At 39.6% G+C, this 21057-nt stretch overlaps 1 protein-coding gene across 4 annotated transcripts in view; it reads left to right on the top strand.

The window, feature by feature from the left end:
* Positions 1-21057, top strand: part of RPGRIP1L (RPGRIP1 like) — a 66891-nt gene that overhangs the window by 3205 nt on the left and 42629 nt on the right. For all 4 annotated transcript variants that reach the window (XM_042438581.1, XM_042438582.1, XM_042438583.1 and 1 more), the window contains exons 4-10: positions 1463-1761; positions 3784-3892; positions 5551-5694; positions 9929-10034; positions 12170-12316; positions 13188-13261; positions 17827-17966. In XM_042438581.1, the coding sequence (XP_042294515.1) occupies positions 1463-1761; positions 3784-3892; positions 5551-5694; positions 9929-10034; positions 12170-12316; positions 13188-13261; positions 17827-17966 (1019 nt within the window). The remainder of the gene's footprint in view (positions 1-1462; positions 1762-3783; positions 3893-5550; positions 5695-9928; positions 10035-12169; positions 12317-13187; positions 13262-17826; positions 17967-21057) is intronic.

Below are 21057 nucleotides of genomic sequence, written 5' to 3'. Positions count from 1 at the left end.
TGTTTTGGGCTACAATTCCTATCATTCCCAGCTAGCATGGGGAAGGTAGTTTAGCAAACGTATCCTATCATAAAATAGCCAATTATGGTAAAAGTTTGGTTGGGAACCTCTTTATCATCTCCAGAAATGTTTACATTCTCCCACTTTTTATGGACTAGAAAGAGTGTGATGTCGGAAGCGGCATCCTGCCTGTAATTTTGTTGAGGTTTAACCATCTTTGTCAACTGCAATGTTTGTCCTTTAATGTGGACTCCCTTTGTAAACAGATTTTCTGTGTTTCTGCAGCATATTTGAGACCATAGCTTACAGGCAAGTAGACTTGTCCTATGACATCTCAAAGCTATTAACGTTTTCCTCCCACGCATACGCTTTTGTTCTTTTTTAAAAGTAAAAAAAAATATCCTGTGAGCACGCTGTACAAAAATAAAGGAAACCCTTTTAAACAAATGAAGTGTGTCTCTATTTCCAGTCTCCTGTCTGGACCTCTGCAAGAAATTGACTCCTTATAAAGTAGATACAGCTCTTGAAGATGTGCGACCAATTTTGTAAAGTCTTGAACTTCTCTCCTCCATCAAAGCCACCTTTTCTTTCTTTATATGCCAAGTCCCTCCCTCCTGATTCCCCCCTCAAAAAAAAAAATATCATTGCTGGAAGTGTTTTTCTGTTCTTGTATATTACATCACCCCCACGCGCCCCCTCTGTCTTTTGTTCTGGCTTCCCCATGTTTATCAAAACTAAGAGAAATCAAAGGTACAACTCTTGAGATGCCAAAAGCAAAATTTGTATCCTTTTAAAGTTAGATGAAAACCATGCCTTCTGCATCCAATTATATCCCACGGCTAACTGTTAAACCTCTCTTAAGCATGTTGGTATTATATGCTAAGCATAAGATGTAGTGAGGCGACATGAGCTATTAAGAGCCTGCCTTTGAGCCTGCCCACCTACTTGTTTTTAGAACCGAGATGTGCCCCCCTCCTCCACTTTTGCACTCAAACTGGAAGCACTTCATCAATAGAATGTGTTACATATTGTAGGCATGCGTTGGGTAGCTTAATATCATATGGGACTGTAGCTTTTATACGTAGCCCCACCACATCCCCAATCTGTAACTATACTTAACAGCGTGCAGGGTTCCTTGGGAAGGTCATGCGTTCCAAATTTGAGCAGCATATGGAGTAAATATGTGTCCCTCCCTCCTTACTAAACTTTAAATGATAAGCCTTAGGAAACTGTTATTTGTCAGTGCTATAAAGCAGATTGCTACCCAGTGGTTTCAATTATCTTCAAAGACTTCTTCACAGGCAGTAATAGTTATATCAAAACCTGAAATTTATTATTCAGGTTCTGTACTGAAGTCTTCACAGTGATTATGTTCCTTTCAACAGAAATGCTTTTTTTTTTAATACTGACTTTTCCATCATATGCATGTTATCCCCTCACTCCACCCCTCACCCACCCATAGGATGGCCACCAAGTTAATACGGCTGGTGAATGACAAGAAGAAGACTGAGCAGGCTGGTGGCGGCCCCAAGCGGCTGGGCCAGGATGTCGAGATGGAGGAAGTGATCGAGCAGCTGCAGGAGAAAGTTCGGGAGTTGGAGAAACAAAATGAAGCCATCCGCAACAGGCTTATTTCAACCAAGCAGCAGCTACAGCTTCAAGGGCACAGGCACACGCCTTACAATTATGTGCAGGCACGCATTAACACAGGCCTCAGAAAAGCCACTGAGGGTGTGGGAATTCAAGAGCGCACAAAAAAAGGTACATGATTTAAGCTACTCATTTTTATGGTCACCCTTTCAGATTGGAAATGCATTTCTATATATTTATTGGCTTGCTGAGGAAGAGCAAAATAAGGGGCTAACAGATACTAAGGGCCCGAACAGACAGGCCAAAGTAAAGCTGCTTTGGGTCACTTTGGAGGTATGCTGTTTAAATGACACATGCATCTTAAGAGGCCAGAAGCCGCACCAAAGACACACACCAAAGCCATGCAGCTTCTGGCCTCTTAAAATGTATGTGTCATTTAAACAGCATATCTCCAAAGTGACCCGAAACCTTTGGCCGGTCTGTTTAGGCCCTAAGTTATATCATTGGTCTACCTATCCTGGTAGCAGTGGCTCTCCAAGATTTCAGGGAGGATTGATTCCTAGCCCTACCTGGAAATCCCAAATATTACCTGTGGTCCCCTGTCCAAGTATTAATCAGACCCATCCATTCATCACTTTGTTTATGTCCCGCTTTTCTCCCAGACAGAACTCAAGGAGGCCTACAAATAGGAAGAAATTAGAATAAATAGACACATAGTTTAAACATGTAAAAATAAGATTAAAACAGCATTGAAAACAGCACAATTAAAACCATTTAAAACAAAGATTACTTTAAAACAAAGATGAAAAACAGTGTATATGTTTCCAATAAAAAAATCCACCAAACATTGGATTTGCTATATGACCAACACAGCTATTCCTGAATATTTTCCAGCATATGTGTATATGTATGTACTGTACCTTCAAGTCACCTGCTGGTATATGGTGATCCCAAGACCAATAGGAGTTGTAGTCCAAAACATTGCTTTCTAAGAACCTTCATGGGAAGGGCTTATAACTTACTGTTGCAGAACACATACTTTTTTCATTCAGAATGCCCCAGTTCCAATTCCAAGCACATATAAGAGGAAGTGTTCAAAGTCTACCTGGCCTAGAAGAGATCTGTGTCTGAGGCCTTGAAGGAGAGGAATTAAACCTTCTCCTTGGTGATATTGAACTACCCACCTTCCTTGAATACTGGCCTTGTGGTATCTGTCTGATGAGACATCATGTGAAGGAACTTAGGTTCCTTTGCCCCTTCCTTAAGGAATCACAGCTACTCTTAATAAACAAAGCTGACACTGATCGAAGCATTGCTCTGAATCAGTATAAAAAGTATAAGTTGGAATGGCTTTAAATCATTGACAGAGCACCTGCTTTGCCTAACAAAAATCCCAGGATCGGTCTCTTTAACTTCCAGTTCAGAATCCAGTTACTAGTCTCAGCTGGAATAGATCCACTGAATCAGTGGGATTTACATAAGTGTTGACTTATCATTGATCAGTTGATTTGTTGGATCTATTCTGGTACAGACTCCCAGTTGGATTTATGCCCAACTAACCACTGTATGAGGCCCTGGAGAACTAGTGTCAGGCAGTGTGCAATATGTGGCTAGATGAGCTAATGGTCCAACTTGATAAGAAGGAACAGGTAATTTTATTTGAACTGGAGATGTGTTCTGTCACTGAGTTATAGGTCATCTTGCAACAGAGTTCAGGCCGTAGGACTCAGAAAGAGGCCTGAGACCCTGGACAATATGGCTGGCAGTCAGAATAAGAAAGACTGATGATCTATGGTTTTTTGAGGGTTTTTCAGGCTATTTCTTTGAAGATGCCAGCCACAGATGCTGGTGAAACGTCAGGAATAAAGTCTTCTAGAACATGGCCATGTAGCCCAAAAAACCCACAAAAAACTATGATGACTGATGATCTGACAGTATGAGGCAATGTAGCTCACACCACATTTGAAAGTTGGTGAAGGAAAAGATATGGATAAGGAGGTCTTTACAATAGGTAAAGGTCTTCTCCCATGCTAACAAACTGAAGCTCCTGTGTGTCCACACAAAGACAAATTATAAGTGTAGCAGGGAGTGATAGTCTTCAGGCTGTTTACTTATGCCTAACTTTTCTTTTGTGGTCAGTTACCTGTCACTAAATCTGTATCTCTTTTTTATCACCTTCCCACTATCTTTTAGGAATGAGGTTGCAGAACATAGAAATCCAACCTTCGAAATCCCTGCAAGCATTGCCCCCTAAATATGGACAGAATCTACTCGAAGAAGCAAGAGCAGAGATAAGAAATTTGTATGTCTTCATTGTTCTCATATCGGCATCAATTTCTACTTGGCCTCACAAAACTACAGTTCCCAGAATTCCATAGCATTGAGCCACAGCAATTAAAGTGGTATCACACTGAATGTTCTGGTCTCTTCCAACTTTATGATTCCCGAAAACATGAATACAGGGTTGCACGGAAGATACTAACAAAATGTATGCTATAAGGACAACTGTTAAAAAGATCTGTAAACATTCAAAATAACTTGTTCTATTCAAATAAGTTGTCTGTACAATAGTAGTTCCATTAAAAAAATTACACTGCAATCCTGTACTCATCTGATTGAACTCAGTGGCACTTACTTTTGAGTGGACATAACTAGGATTGTGCTGATAGTTATATCTGTAGTTCCATCTGTTTCATTTCTAGTATGGTGCAATTTGCTTCAAAGATGTGCAGTTTTACAGTCCATGCATGTTTTTAAACAACGGCTCAGCAAGAGGCTAGTCCAAAATAACCGTGTCTGATGGAAATCTTAATAATGAACCCATAATGTACATGAAAACAAGAGGATCGTGTTATGCATACAATGAATTTAACAGTTCATATTCGAAAGCATTACAGTGTTTTAAATATCTCTTAGATCTTAACATCCTAATTATCTCTTAGAAACTCCCATGCAGATCTATTTCTAAAGCCTTTCCATGGGCAGTAGTACCAAGTTAAAAATCAATGTCACTTTGAAAAACAGTATGAGAACTTATCTCAGGGTGCCATGAAGTGAAATAAAATTTCTTCATATGTGTAATTGATTAGTGTAATTAGTTGAATGCCTTTTATTTTAGACTTATATATAAAGGCATTTGTGTTTCTCCAACATGAGCCAGTATGGTCATTTGTATTTAGGATGTTCATAGCCACTTTTTAAGAAGAAGATTGAATGTATGTTTAAACCACAGCATATTACAGTAGAATATAACAATGCCTGTGTTACAAAAAACGTATCAGCCAAACATAAAATCACCTATCGAAACCCTTACACAATTTTTTAGAACTGTTTTTTAAAAACCCTGTAAAAACCTATCTTTAAAAAAAATCCTTTAGGGTCTTTCCAAAAATGGCAGGAGATGAGAACTAGATTTCTAAATGAAAGGGCTACCAAAGAAAATGGCATTTCCATGGTACTGACCAACTGCTCTTCTGTAATCCTGACCCAGAGAATAAGGCCTTCAAATTATTATTAATTATATTTATTTGTATCCCGCTCTTTTTCCAGAACTGGGACTCAAAGCCAATTTCAAGACGTTGATGGACTAAATTAGATGCAGGGGGTTATTCAAATTGCATTCAGGAGAATTATAGGGTTCCTTCAAGGGTAAATTTGGTTAGGACTCTCTCTCCTCTTTGAAAATAATAAAGTATTTGCAGACTTACGGACCATGTTGTTTCATTTCACATGTATATATTGCTAGTTTTGGATAAAAGTTTGCTGTTAAACTGCTCTTTTTCATAGTGAAGGAATTTATCCATAATCTTTTCATGTTATTTCTGCCTTAAGCGCCCAATTTTCTGTTAAAGAAGCAGTATTGGAAACACATCTACTTCATTAACTGAGGTATACCTGTATATGTCTTGTGTCTTCTAAATGGCTAAAAACAAAGTACATTGTTGTTTTCTTGCTTTGTAGAGAGAATGTGGTTGAATCACAAAGAGCACACAATGAGGAGTTAGAAAATGCCATCGAAGTGCTCAGAAGTGCAATGAGGAAGAAGGAAGGCGAATTTGAAGAAGCCCTCCTACAGCTGAAAGAGCAGCAAGCCACAGGGCAACGGTAGGCTGAAACAGCATGGAGAGATGATAAAGTCATCTGAAGGGCAATAATATTACTCACATTTTCATTGTATATCCTAACTTTTCTTGTACGCATGGAGAACGTGCATGGAGAAAAAAGTACATGGAGAACTTGCATGGAGAACCAGGTATTTGTTTAACTTGTTTCTGTGCAACTTATAGCACTCAGGTCTCTGTCTGCATGAGAGAACTAAGTATAGCAGTCAGAAGTAATACTAACCAGGGGCTGTGATCATGTAGTCTGTGGCCTGTAAGACACCATTAAAAATCTTGCTCTGTTTTGGCCCCCTCCCCTAGTGCTCCCATGCAAAAAAACCTCCAAAATGTTTTCAGCCAAAAATAAAGGTTTTTCAGCCTAGCCAAAATTGGTCTTGAAATCACCCCCATCAGAAACAGAAATTCTAAAAGTGACCAGAAACAACTTTCTAGTTACCGGAAACATTAGTTTAGAAACACTGAGAAAGATGATAAAAATTAGCCAAAAATGGCCCTCGAATTCTCAGAGCATGCCCATCCCCTTCTCTAACCAAATCACTGGCAATCTCTAATGTCTCTGAGGTACAAGTACACATAAGAATAAGTTAGCTAAATGTTTAACTGTGCAAGAGCTTTCTGTAAAAAGTTGATTTTGTCACTTATAAGATGTGAATGTTGATATGTGAGTTATTGTTGCCCCGTCGTCATTGTCAAGGCATTTGCTTGTATGGGGCATAATGCCCTATCATTGATAGTAATGGCACAACTCACAGAACGTCTTGTTAAAAATTCAGGGCTCAAGTCCAGTCTTAAACACACATTTGCTGATGCAATTATTTAGAAGAAAGAACTCTAGTAAGAGAAACTTGCACATACATACACTGCAAAAATCAGCAACCTTTGATCACCCCTCCCATAAAGTTTCATGGCCAGTATCATGCCGTGGAGAAGATGCAAACCGTGGGCAACCTAGATAGCATGCAGATAATTCACATCATCCTGGGTTTTCTAGAGCAGCAACTAGTTTAATGTTGGAAGTACTTGGCTCATTAATTGTTCATCTGGAGTGTTTTGGGTGTTTTCCTCCCTAAATACAAAACAGAGTGTTCTTTATCCTACTTGTTTTCACTTCTTAATCATTCCATGGTTTTGCTATTTGCATGGGTACTTCTCAAGCTAAAATATCTTAGACTGCCTTCTTACATGTTTGCAAATTGCTAATCCCTAAAGTAATATAAATTGTTGAGTTTTGTTAGTAAGGTGGTTTAATTCATAGATAGGGAGGTGCAAAGTAGGAATAGTCTATTTCCCTGACTACATTTTTCCACCAAAGAAAGAATTTATTTTCAGAAGTTAGAATTTGCCAGATGCTATCTTTAGCTACAAGTGACACAATTAAACAGAGTCAAAAATATTTTAATTTCCTTGGTTTGAATAAATTATCTTGTTCATAAGATGTGTTCAAAAGTACTTTACATCACACAGTAGCCAAGTTCAGTTGTCAAAGAAAACCATGTTTCTCAACTACAAGAACAAATGGTTAAAAGTCTTAGGCTTTTGTATTCTACTCATTCCTTATCCCTTTTTTTCTTCTTTTTTTAACTTTCCACTTCAAATCTTTTGGTTCAGATGTTCCTCCTAACATCCAAGCTCAGGAAATTGTGGTTATCCTAAACTATGGTTAGTAAGAACAAAACAAGATCTAACCCCATAGTTTGTTGATTCTGGCAGAGTTTCAAGAAGTATAGTTAAACCAAGTAGAAATTCCTGGAATCAGCCTATAGAGCTTATCTTAATAAATTGATTTACCTCTACCCGATTTAATTTGGGCAGCAGCCTGATATTATCGCAAGGTTATTGCTGCCTAATTTGCCGGCCAAATACATCTTGGGTCCATCCCTGCTTCCAGGAGCACTCTGGCATCCATTTTCTTAACCCAGAATACTCCTGGATCCGAAAAAAGCCGTAAGGAGCGCTCCTGAAAGCAGGGATGGACCCGGAATATATTTGAGCAGCAAATTAGGCAGTAAAAACCATAAAATCATAGCGTTGGAAGAGACTCCAAGGGCCATCCAGTCCAACCCCATTCTGCCATGCAGAAACTCTCAATCAAAGCATCCCCGACAGATGGCCATCCAGCCTCTGTTTAAAAGCCTACAAGGAAGGAGACTCCACTACACTCCAAGGGAGTTTGTTCCACTGTCGAACAGCCCTTATTGTCAGGAAGTTCCTCCTAATGTAGAGGTGGAATCTCGTTTCCTGGAGCTTGCATCCATTGCTCCGGGTCCTAGTCTTTGGAGCAGCAAAAAACAAGCTTGTTCCCTCCTCAATATGGCATCCCTTCAAATGTTTGAACAGGGCTATCATGTCATCTCTTAAACTTCTCCAGGCTAAACATCCCCAGCTCCCAAAGTTGTTCCTCATAGGGCATGGTTTCCAGTCCCTTCACCATTTTAATTGCCCTCCCTTGGATGCGCTCCAGTTTCTCAACCTCCTTTTTGAATTGTGGTGCCCAGAACTGGACACAGTATTCCAAGTGGGGCCTTTCCAGAGCAGACTATAGTGGCACTATGACTTCCCTTGATCTAGACACTTTACTTTTATTGATGCAGCCTAAAATTGCATTGGCCTTTTTAGCTGCCGCATCGCACTGTTGACTCATGTTCAACGTGTGGTGTACTTGGACTCCTAGATCCCTTTCACATGTTGTCTCCTTAACCAAGGTGTCCCCCATCCTATATCTGTGCATTTCATTTTTCTGCCCTAAGTTTAGTTTAGTTTAAAATCAAAAGTAGTCTGTGTGTGTGTGTGTCAATCTGGTACAAAAAGGAGGGATGGGGAAAGTATGTGAGCCCTGGACTCAATGCAACTCCTTGTAGTTGGGAAACCATAGTTTCCTGCTACGTCTGGATATGGCTGACAGGTTGGGCATGGTGGAATGTACTATCTAATGTTGATTAGCTGGACTCAATGAGCTTACATCTGCACATCATAAATATCATTCTTTCCCACCTCTTTTATTTGAAAACGAGGAAAGAGAGAAACTCCTGTAAAACTCCTTTGAACGCATTCCTGCTATTTGTTTGATGTGAGGAGCAAGATTAATAAAAGCATGTATTTGCATTAGGGTTTTCAGTGTTTAGGATGAAGCAATAATGGCGTGTCTCCTTGCTGCTACTATTTATTTGAAAGGTGCAATAAACCAGTTCCTCGGGCAAGAAACGTTTTAAAAAGGCTTTTTAATCTCATCCAAAAGGACAGTTGACCGGGCAATGGCAAAACACAATGGATTCTGAGATTCTAAAGAATGTTTTTTAAAAAACGTATTTCAAGTCCTCAGCTGGTTTACAGATGTGTCCGCTTTGTAGTTTAATTTCTGGTTCCAGCACGGCAATGGGACAATTTTCCCAGTCTGTCTGTAACAGATAAGTATTGGAGAAGAAACAATGTATTTCAAGATGTGAGATTCTGTTCTGATGTTTATCATGCTTTATTTGGTATTCGCAGTTAAAATCAATTCAGGGGTTTCCTTTTAAACATTTCTTGCTCAGAATACATGCAAAAACAATAATAATGAGGTCACCCTGCACTGTCTTCAAGGGATGCGTTTTTGAAAACATATCTGTATTTATCTGTGTGATGACTTTTAACAAGATTAAATAGTGAGTTTTCAATTGAATCTCAGCACGAGAAATATATAACAGAATCTCAGCCATCTAGAATTTCGGTCAAGATGGTCAGTGTTAACATACATCTGCAGCTTATTTGAATGCCAATCTAAAGGAATTATCTGTGTAAAATGCTAAGTCACTTTTCTTGAAAATACTTGAGAAAGGTTTTTAAGTCCAGGAAATAGTGATTCTCTGACAGCAAATGTTTGGAAGAAAGTGGCTATACAGCAAAAACAAATTATCTGCCTGTTGCAAGGATAAGGTTGCTCCTTTCACCACAGCATCTTCCAGAGTTTCATACAAAAACCAGTATGTCCAAATAATGAGTGAAGTCCAAATCTATTCTAGTAAAACCTGGATTTATTTAACAATCTATAATGCTAATTTTGAGAAAAAGAATTAAGTTAGCTATTACACGCTTCCTTCTCCCCAAGTATGTTTAGGAATTAAAGAGCCATGAAAAACCAATTTAAAAGGTTTTTAAACTTTCCAAGGCAAAGCAATCTTTATGTGGCTGTTGTTGTACTGTAGATTTCACCATGACTTTCCTTCTCTCGTGTTTGAAAGGTTAACCATTCGAGAAAATGTTGAAATGATCAAGCTCCACAAACAGTTGGCAGAGAAGAGCAATGAGTTTGCAGCAATGGAAACAAAAATACTTCAGCTTGAAGAGGTATGGAAAAGACTTCAGCTTACTTACTACAAAGTATATCTCCATTATCCTCCAGTCTTCTTATATGTGAATAAACGTAATAGCAGGACAGAAAGAAGGAGGAAGAGAGATTGCTTTCTTACATTTGTTAAGGTGCCTATACACTTACCTGACAGTACAGTTCCTTGACCTCAGTGCAGCTTACCTCTGAGTAGACATATTTAAAATTATGCTAGATCTGAAATTCAGATAAATATGAGCTGCATCCGCACAGCAGAAATAATCCAGTTTGACACCACTTTAACTGCTGTGGCTCATTGCTTTGTTATTTGTTGTAGTGCCAGAGCACTTTGACTGAGAAAGCTGAATGTCCCACAAAATTACAATTCTCCAAATTCCATAGCACTGAGCCATCTTAGTTAAAGTTACTTCTGCAGTGCAGATGCAGCCATGTATGCATTAAACACTGGAGTCCTGTTTATCTCTGCTCTGAATCAAGTCCCACTTAGTGCAGTGAAACATATTCCTAGGAAAGTATGTATAGAGCAGGCAAGATTCATAGAGTCAGTGGGCTGAATGCGCCGCCACCGCGCCTCTTCTGAGTCCCACCATTTCCTATTTATTTTGGTCTGAAAAATGTAATTGCTGCTTGAAGATGTGTCCAGGAGGAGCGATTTTCTAATGTAATGTGCAGAGTCTTGGGTGGGACAGGCATTTATTTTGGGATCCTCCTCCAACACAGTAAATGAAGTTCCTGTCATTTTTTACAGTAAATGAAGTTCCTGTCATTCGGTTGGCTCTTAAAGCTTGCCCAACTGATGCATGCATACACACACACACACACACACACACACGACTGTAACATAAAATTTGTGTACAATTGTATAAAGCATCCAAAGCATCCAACTGATTATATTTTTAATGTATGTATTCATCAGATACACATGTATCTCCCCCACTGGTGGGACACAAGGTAGAACCCTTCCAACAGATCAACGTTTTGGGGAAGTCTTTTATAGGAAGAGGTGTCAAGTTGCCCGGCCTTGATCTGCCCACAGCTTTGAAAAAGTACTTTTGGGGGCTACAACTGTTAGAATCACCCAGCCAACACAACTACTGCTAGTTCAATATAATGACTTTTCCAGGTTATTTATTTAGTGCAGTTAAAGCTATCCCCTGCCCCATCTTAGGGAAACATCTTTCATAGATAAGGTATGTTATATGTAAGAAATTAAGTTAACATGCAGATATCTCCTTCTCAGATAATACTATGTCTACATTTATTTGTTTGTTTGTCCATTTATTTTTATGAAATACTAAAACAATAATAAAAATTAAAGCAAAAAAAAGTGCAACATGTTCCAGAAACATTAGGAACACAAATGAAACATCGACTGGTAGGTTAGCAGCAAAATGACAAGAACTGCATGAAGATATTTGTGGTCAGGTTCATTTTTGCTGGCTACTGTAGTGTTTTTGGTCAGCATGTCCAAACCACAGTAACCACAGTAAAATTCTTTAATTACTAAACATATGTCTGTCTTGGTCCTCCCCATCATAGCTGAACCAAAGAAGGGACACCCACTGCCCTCCTCCTAGCCATATCTTATGACGTTGTGTGAGACCTGTAGCAAGAGCATCTCCTGTTGACTGGATTGAGATTACAACCAAAATGTTACTGTGAGGAAACATTGGACTCTGTATCAACACCTTGTGTCTACAGATACAGTCAGCTCTCTGCATTTGTGGATTTGCTCATTTGTGGATTTGATTAATATGTTCTCTCTAAGAATCTCTAGGTCCTCCAGCATGACTCTGCCAGAAGGTGACCATAGAGTCATGGGGAGGACCTAGAGGTTCCTAGAGAAAACATTTCTCTAGGCATTTGTAGGTCTTCCAGCACAATTCTGTGGTCAGCTTCTGGTGGATGTTGACCATAGAGTTGGGTTGGAGGACCTATATATACCTAGAGAGGTATTTTCTTAGGTTAAAAACCATTGGGTTTTTTATTTCTATTTTTTTTTTCACTTTCACAGGGGTCCTATGCCCCTAACCATAGCCCCAACAGCACTAAAAGGCTTCCCATTGCCCATTCCTGCCCCATTGGTACTCTCCAGTGCTTATGTTGAACTGCGTTCTCTCCTCTATCACTACAGAACCAAAGGCATCTTAAAGTAAGCCATGATGCACTTATGGCAAAAGGGGATGAACTCAACCTGCAGCTTAAGGAAGAACGTTCAAAGTGCCTTCATCTTGAGAGAGAATTACAAGCCACCACTTTTTCAAAGCGACGGTTAGATGAGGTGAGGTTAAATCTTGTTTAGGTTGGCCAGTCTTCCCATGATGCTCTAAACTGGGGTGGACCCATCCAACTGGTAATTTTATATTTTGCTTATACAGCTCAGTCATGTTAAACATTTCCCATGCTCTTTAAATTATTCCAATGATTGTTTCTATTGTTACTACCTTATAGTAGGGGTTCATATGAATCTGAGCAGTCAGAACAGGTCAAACAACCAACGATCACCCCAAAAATGATCTTGTTGACATACTGGAGTTCATAATGGACAATAAACCTTTTCAAGGCACAACATTTGTCCTCAGTCATGATGATTACTAATGCCATTACACAGTGCAAGAACAGGGAACATGTGGTTCTTCAGATGTTGATGGATGAAGTTCCCATCTGCCCTAGCCAGCATAGCCAATGACAAGGGATGATGGACACTGCACTTCAGGAGTATCTAGATGAGCTTTTAACTTTGTGCATAAAATGCAAATCTAAATGGAGCAAATTAGATCATAATGTACAGTATTCAGAAAAAAGCAAGTGATGACTCGAGGACACAAACCTTTCTTTGTCACACCTGAAATTCCATCTCGTACTCCTTGGGGGTGCGGGCTCCTGAGGTTGTGAACCCTTGTCTTACATCATAGCAGCTACAGAGATGTGCAAGAGCCAATCTACTACTACAATCTACTACTAGTGATTGGGCGGCATATAAATAAATCCTATTATTATTATTATTATTATTATTATTATTATTATTATTATTATTCCCTGACAGAGAATATGAACAGTGCATGCTTCTAGCCAGAAAAACCTGTTTCTGTCATTAATGGTTACTTTGTCATTTTCAGTACCATCACTTATAACCTTTTTCTTCATTCCAGCTGCAAGACAGAATTAATGATTTGGAAAAAGAGAGAGAGCTTTTAAAAGAAAACTATGATAAGTTATACAACAGGTAAATTACAACCAATTATAGATTTCATATTCTCTTTATTGATTTATAGGATTGCCAAAATAACTACTATAGTTAACTACTATAGGGCAAGCAGACTTGAAATTAGGTGAAAAGGGGGGCCTTAAGGGCAGGAAATTGTGGAAGAAATGGCTAGTGTTCTTGAAGAGTGAAGAAGATTTTGGAACACAAAACTCACTGCATTGACACTTCTAACAATCTGTTCAGATTCTCCTGGGGAGGAGATGTGGTTCAACAGTATGCAAAACATTTGAAACACCTTTGCTCGGCCCTATTTGAACTAAAGTTGCATCCACACTGTAGAACTAATGCAGTTTGCCGCCACTTTAACTGCCATGGCTCCATCCTACAGTATCCTGGATTTGTAGTTAGTATGGAAGGAGGGCCGTTCCTCAACCATTGGAACTGCCATCCTTTCCAAGCATACTTACTTTGAACACAACTTCCCCTTCATGCTGCTGCTGCTGCCATTATGTACCATGTTGTGAAGCTGTCTATTTCAGACAGAAGACGGCAACAAAGCGTTGGACGCTATTTCTTTGCCTCTGGTTTCAACCTCAGTTCCTTTAAAATAAAGGAGAGAAAATTACAATGGACTCCAGTCTAGAACAGCACAGGGTGTCATTTTGACTTTTCAGGTGCCAAATTGCCTAAGGCCAGAGCTGTGGCTACACTTGATATTTATGTAAAGTCGCTCTGAGGTAATAGCCTGTGTAAATTCTGTCAGCAGTGCTTAATATCACATAAATAAAAAATTAGGAGGCTAAACCTACTGAACATGAAACGAGATAGGGCATTGAATTCATTTTCTGGTGCCGAACAGAAAATTGAAGCAATTACAGTCAATTTGCAGAGGCTTTAATGAGGAAACACCTGATAATGAAGCAGAAGGGGATGGGAGGAGACCCCTCTAGTTATAGGAGAAACAAATTGTGCACTTCTTCAAAAAAGAGGAGGATGTAAACTTTTATTTTAAGGCAGGGTTAATATATTTTTAATGCAAAGTATTTTTTGGGGGGGAGCAGGGTTAAGTTGAAGGTTATGTGCTTGTATGTCCCCAAGTAGTCAGGTCTGCCCTGGCTACCGTTTTTGCCAAATTGGAAACATTCTTCCATGTTCACAACCTATGTGTGAACACAGCAATTGGATTTGCCCAAAGCAAAGTTACTTTTTTGGAATACAGCTTCCAGACACTAGTCCCCCCCATTAGTATGGCAAAAGAATTCTGGGAACTACAAAAAGAAAGTAATTTCTGCAAGCTCCAATGGATTACTTGAGAACCAGGTGCAGACTGAACCCATTTGCAGCGAACAAAGAGGCAACTTGATGTGACTCCTTAGAAACAGAGGAGGCTGCTTCCAAACCCTAGCACTACTCTTCCAGCACGTTATTTTGCCATTGCCTGCAGCTGAATGTATGAACCAGAGCACTGTGAAGAAAGAGGGATGTTACGGACTGGTATTTTCAAAGCAAACAAAACCAAAATAATAGATGCTTGTCCAAAAGTCAATTGTCTGTCCAACTCAACTAGAATTGCAAGAACAGTAACAAATTTGGTGTTCTAACCAAATGACTGTGGGGAAATCCAAGAAGCCAGTTACCCTTACATATATGAGTTGCAGCCGTTTGCCTTCCTTTGACCCTCTTATATTGATCTGGTCCTGCGTACCATCTATGAGTTGCAGCCGTTTGCCTTCCTTTGACCCTCTTATATTGATCTGGTCCTGCGTACCATCTGGCCAAAAGACATGGTGTGCTGCATAGCCAGCACATTATACATACCCAGATGGTTTTCAAAATGTAGCAAGATTTAAAAAAAAAATGAGCCCCAAAGACATTCCAGAGGAATACAGTTCCAAATGTAAAGGAGATGATAACTGCAGAATGAGTTTTGGAATGATCTTGTATGTCTTTAAAGTTAGCATTATGTGGATTTGGAGAAACTGGAATTGTAAACTGCTCCGAATTTTAACTAAGGACAGATTCTGAGGTTGGAAATGTACAAATGGCTGTTAAAAGCTGAAGTAAGCAAACTTATCCAGCAAGTGAAAACTTTGTTTAATACTGGCTGTAGATGTGATCTTACTCCACAATGCTGAACCACAAGAAGTAGAAACAATCCCTCTATTCTTTTCGTGAATTTAGATTCACCTAGTTGCAAGATAGTCAGCATTTCTGAATTAATTATAAAAGCTTTGTCCGGATGTTTGCTGTACATCTGCTTAATAGATTGGGGAAACTGGAACTGGGAAATAACATGTTGTCTATACGAGTGATAGCTGGTATGTCTAGCTCTTTGCAGGTCATGGGTGTTAATGTCGATAAACTGTGAAAAGTCAAAGTATTGTCAGTGCTTCAAGGATAAGATCACAGGTTAAGGGTGATCTATACATAATTGCAGCAGAACAGTCAGATGATTACTGAATGTCATTAAACTAGACATGTACTTGGCCACTCACTTGATCACCTGGGGTGAGTAAAAATCACCTTCAAATGACCTGTCATGGAAGCTTCACAAAAACAGTGTGTGGTGTTTTGGATTTTTCATTTGGGTCACAAATAACTAACAAGTAGACAAACTGTGTCCTCACCAAGCGTACCTATGATGGTGGTGGGACTCAGAGAAAGCTTTCTCTGAGGATCTTAAGACCTAGGCAGCCTCCTAGAGGGAGATATGGTCTTTCAGGTAGCCTGGATCCAGGCTTGTTTGTTGTTGTGTGCCTTCAAGTTGTTTCCAACTTAAGGTGAACCTAGCATGGGGTTTCCTGGGTAAGATTTGTTCAGAGGAAATTTGCCATTGCATTCTCCTGAGATTGAAGAAGTGTGATAGCCCAAGGTCACCCAGTGGATATCATGGCTGAGCTGGGAATCAGACCCTAGTCTCCTGAGTCATAGTCCAGCACTCTAACCCCTATGCCACACTGGCTCTGTATGTAATAAATTCAAAGGCTAAGATGTGTGTTTTGCTAAGTTGTGCATTGTTCCAACAGTCACCCCACTGCAAGCAGACTTAGGATTACTATGTATTCCTATTTTTCAAGATTTTTGATGTATTTCATTGATCCATGCACACCAACAGAAGAATTCACACAAAAGAGAATGATTACATATTATAGATTGCACATGCAATCACATCAGCATTGCCCTTTGCAGTGTTTTAATCTAGGCACACAAGTGCACATGTGCGTTGGTGGAATATTGCCTAAAGACATTTAAATTGCAGCTCGTTTTTTAAATGTTGTTTTGTCAGTGTTACATGCACATAGAGAAAAGAATTTGGAATAGGTTCTGGGATTGAAACTCCCAGAATCCCCCAGTCAGCATGACCACAGAGCTTTCCGAGACAGAAAATGAAAAGTAAGGAAAGACATGTATAAGCAGCTCTCCCAAGCTGCAGATGCTCAGTATAAAAGTCAGAAATGGTAAACTAACAAAAAGACAGTTCCATTTTCTAAATCCAAAAATTTCAAACAGAGTATAAAGGAAGATACTGTAATGAGCAGAAAGTGGGATGCACCCCAGCTAGTATTTCAGGCCTTTTATAACCCCTCCAGATTTTGTCATAAACTAGGATAAATGATAGTACTCCTCTAGCACCAACATGTAATTTTAGAGGCATTGACAAGGTAGAAATTTTTTTTTAAAATGTGCTACCTGAAAACTTTATTTAATCTTGAATGGTTCCCTCAGCTTCTGTTTTTTCAGTTTAGCTTTATGACCCCCACCACACACACACAACACATGCATACACTCAGATATACAAACATTGTAACGCAAGAAATGTAGTTGCAAACATTCATCCTGGTTTTAAAGTTGTGATTCATTTGATGCAGACTTGTGTTTTGTAAGCCTTATTTTCATTGTCTCTTGGTTTCTTGGCCATGTTAACGATGCAAAGCTTATTGTTTAAGGCTGTAAAGTTGGCTTTAAGAGTACAAAGACGTTTTAATATGTTTCAGAAGGGCTGTTTTGTGATAGGAGAAAGGTCCTTACTTTGTGGCCAGTGTTTCTTTGGGTAGGCAACTGCCTCTAGGCATCCTATTCTCCCTTCTTCTCTCGTTCCTTAAAATGGATCAGGTGGGAAATCGTAGCCCTTGTACGTGTAGAGGTTTCATTGCGGAAAAAAGATGGTTCTGTCAGTAGACGGTTGCTGAGGTTTTGAGTAGCAGATTCCTCTGGAACAGACCTCTGAATTCCTCTCTGAGCCCCCACCAACGTTCAGAGGCTGCCAGCATTTCTGGCTCTGCAGCTCTAAATTGAGGCCAGCCCTGTTGCTCATCCCACAAACTCTTTCATGTTCCACAACCGCAGCCTCAGAAAGGCGCCTCTGTTTCAACAGCAGCAGACCAGCATGTGTTTACTTAATTCCTCAGACATGATGACAATGATCTCTGCCGCTAAAACGACTTTCCTCCCTCCACTCCACCTCCCTTTCTTATTATTTTCGGTTGAAGTTGCTTTCTGAGAGTTCCTCACATGCCATATGTTGTTCTCGCTTGCTTTCTTCTTTTATTGTTGGCCCTTCTTCCTTTCTTCCAATTCCTCAGTGCCTTCGGGGTGACCCATGACCAGCACTGGAAACTGAAGGAGCAGCAGCTGAAGCTGCAGATTGCTCAGCTTGAGGCGGCTTTAAAGTCGGATTTGGCAGATAAAAACGACATCCTGGACAGAATAAAAGTGGAACGAGGTATATTGCAGGAAAGGAAGCAATGTGCAATGTGCAAATGAATGATTTGAGGGTTGTTGGGGATTTTTTCAACTGAGTAAGGTTACATATCCAGCAACATAAGAAGCTCCTTTGAACCAGGTTACATTTTTTTGTCCCATCTAGGCCAGTATTGTCTTCTTGACTATCAGTGGTTTTCCAGGGAATTAGAACCTCCTTTCAGTACCTGTTTTGACCTGGAGACCTCTGCCCTCATGTTTTTCTGTCCTTCTTGTTCAGGGGCAGAAATCATGCTGCCCTCTATATTTTTCCTTGCAGCACCCAGCATTCCTTACCATTACCTGTACTGTCTAGGGCTGCTGGGAGTTGCAGTCTATCAATGTCTGAAAGGCCACAGGGGTCTCACCCCTATTGTAGTTCAGACCAGTACAAGTACACAGTACCTTGTGTGTACCTTGTCAAAAACAAATGAAAACTATACCTACGATCATAAGGGCTTGTGTGTTTTTATGTTGCCTTCTTTCCAAACTGGCAAATGAATAATTTTTTTTATTTTTGTAATTTTTATTAAAAGATTATACAAAAAATAGAACAGTAAAGAATAGCTAAAACCCTACAAAATCTTACAATTATAAAATAAACTTTCAAAAGCATCACACACACACACACACACACACACACACATATATATATAGTCCTGTACAGTTTAAGTTGTTTGAAACAGACTGGACCATAGTGACCACTGTCAAGCTGGAGGGTGGACAATTATAAAATTTGTATTAACAAAATCTATCAAAAGAAGCCATTTTTCGTAGAAGGGCTCTTGGTTTTGTTGCATTAAGTTACATTTCATTTTATCCAATAGCTTCTCCATTAGCCATTGGTGCCAGACTCTTTTGCAAATGAATAAACCTGATTCTGGACTGAACCACTTTAAGGGAGCACTGCCATGATTAAATGGTTCTCTATACCAGCAAACAAACATATGAGAAACCTTTTCTTTGTATGTCAGCGGTAAGGGAGCTAGCTTTTTCTGTGGCACAGCTGTATTTCTGCGACTACCATGGTCAAGATCCTAAAAAGTGAGCTGGTAAAGGAATAGATCATGGAGAGGGCTGGCTGCTCTACAGGAGCTGATTAACAAATCACGATCGTTCCTCTTGTCTCTTTTCTCTTCCATCAATTTACCGTGGAAGGGCTGCCTTCTGAAAACTCCATATGTTCGTTTAGATAATGCAGAATTGTTTTGGCTCTTTGCTTGCTTCCCTTCACCCCCCGACACCCTCCACTCCCTGCTCAGTGAGCAGATTAGTTTCAGGTTTTGCCATTCTTTTGGTTAGAAAGTTTAAATGCAGTTTAATGTTTAAATTAATTGCAGGTTTAAGAATCTTTAGTCATTTTTCTCCCTTTTTAACATGAATGCATAGGTCAGCACCCTGTGCATATTGATTACATATGATGATACTAGCACAAGCAGGTTTTGACAGCTGTTTGTTTTACCAAGCGATTATCATAATCTTTGTTTTCTTAAGTTCCCGTCTGTATGTAGTAGCGAGAAAAGATTCTTGTATGCACTCAATGCACAATCTTGATTAGGTTAGACCAAGAGCACAAGTAACTGTATAGTCCATTAGACCAATTCCACACAAGAGTTCTAAAATAAGTTGTTAGTTCCAGCAAGAGTAAACCCAATAAATCATTGGGAGCTTGGTAAACCAGCATGTAGGATCTATCAATTCAATGGGTCGACTCTGGTTGGCAATAACAATGGGATTTAGGCCAATAGTTCTACTTTAAGGTTGTTTCTACAAACTCCAGACTAAGGGTTCAAATACCTAACAAAGGCCTGTTACAGACTGCCAAAATAAAGCTGCTTCGGGTCTCTTTGGAGGTATGCTATTTAAATGATGCATGCATCCTAAGAATCCGGAAGTGCTTAGGAATGGAGTGTGGCTTTGGCGCGACCTCCAGACTCGTAAGACCCATGCATCATTTAAACAGCATACCTCCAAAGAGACCCGAAGCAGCTTTATTTTGGCAGTCTGTAACAGGCCAAGATGTCTTTTCTAGACATTTCTGGACATCTTTTGTTTTTCCTGAAAAAAAGGTAAGCTCAACAGCTGGTATCATAGTGATATTGGCAAGGAGAGTCATCTTAAAAGTTTCATGATCCTTGCTTAAATTAAATTGTGGATAATGGCCCAAGTCACATTTATGCATAGCACTATATATGTGTATATGTATGTGTATACACACACACGTGCGCGCGCACACACACACACACACCTCTTTAAATGATGTAATAGAATTTTACCCAACACACACATTTTATCTACAACCAACCCTCCTTATCCATGGATTTTTTTAATCCATGGATTCAAGCATCCACAGCTTGAAAATACCTAAAATGCATACAACTTCCAATAGGCAACCCTTGATTTTGCCATTTTATTTAAGGACATCATTTTATTCTGCCATTGTATATAATGGGACTTGGTATCCACAGGGGGTCCTGGAACCAAACCCTGGCAGATAGCAAGGGCCCACTGTATGTATATGTGTATATAGATATGTGTGTGTTGAGTGAGTGAATGGATTATATAGATACATATAATAATATTGCTCTGAAACATGTTGAAATATTTCTGCCTAGCACACCAAGCTTCTTTTCTGTGTCCCATTACTCTAGAAGTGGGAGGTGGGGAAGAAAAGACAGAGAAACTGTATGCCCCAAAGACGAACAGGAAAAAATCCTAAAAGTTCCCATGGGGATCAGTTTTGTGTTCTCCTGAAAGCTAAAGGAGACCCTTATCCTTTTAGTTTATGCTAGGCCAAATGCAAGTGGCTTAAACTAATATATGCAGACTGGACTGACAGGGTATTAGTCTCTTCTTTGTTGTGCACCCCACAAAACTGTCTCTGGAGGACTGAATTTTTAGGCAGTCCTATGATCCGCAGCAGGAGGAAGGAAGTTCCACCACCGTAGTGTTGAAACTTAAACCTCTACTTTTATTTGAAATCACCTTTGATAAGTTTATTTGTTGTAAATGTGTATAGAAAGGGCAGATTTGAAGAACACACTGGGGTGTGGTTTGGTTTTGTGTCAAGTTCT

This window comes from Sceloporus undulatus, chromosome 8, assembly GCF_019175285.1.
Source record: "Sceloporus undulatus isolate JIND9_A2432 ecotype Alabama chromosome 8, SceUnd_v1.1, whole genome shotgun sequence".
NCBI lineage: Eukaryota > Metazoa > Chordata > Lepidosauria > Squamata > Phrynosomatidae > Sceloporus > Sceloporus undulatus.
This window is presented reverse-complemented; position numbering and strand designations above follow the sequence as displayed.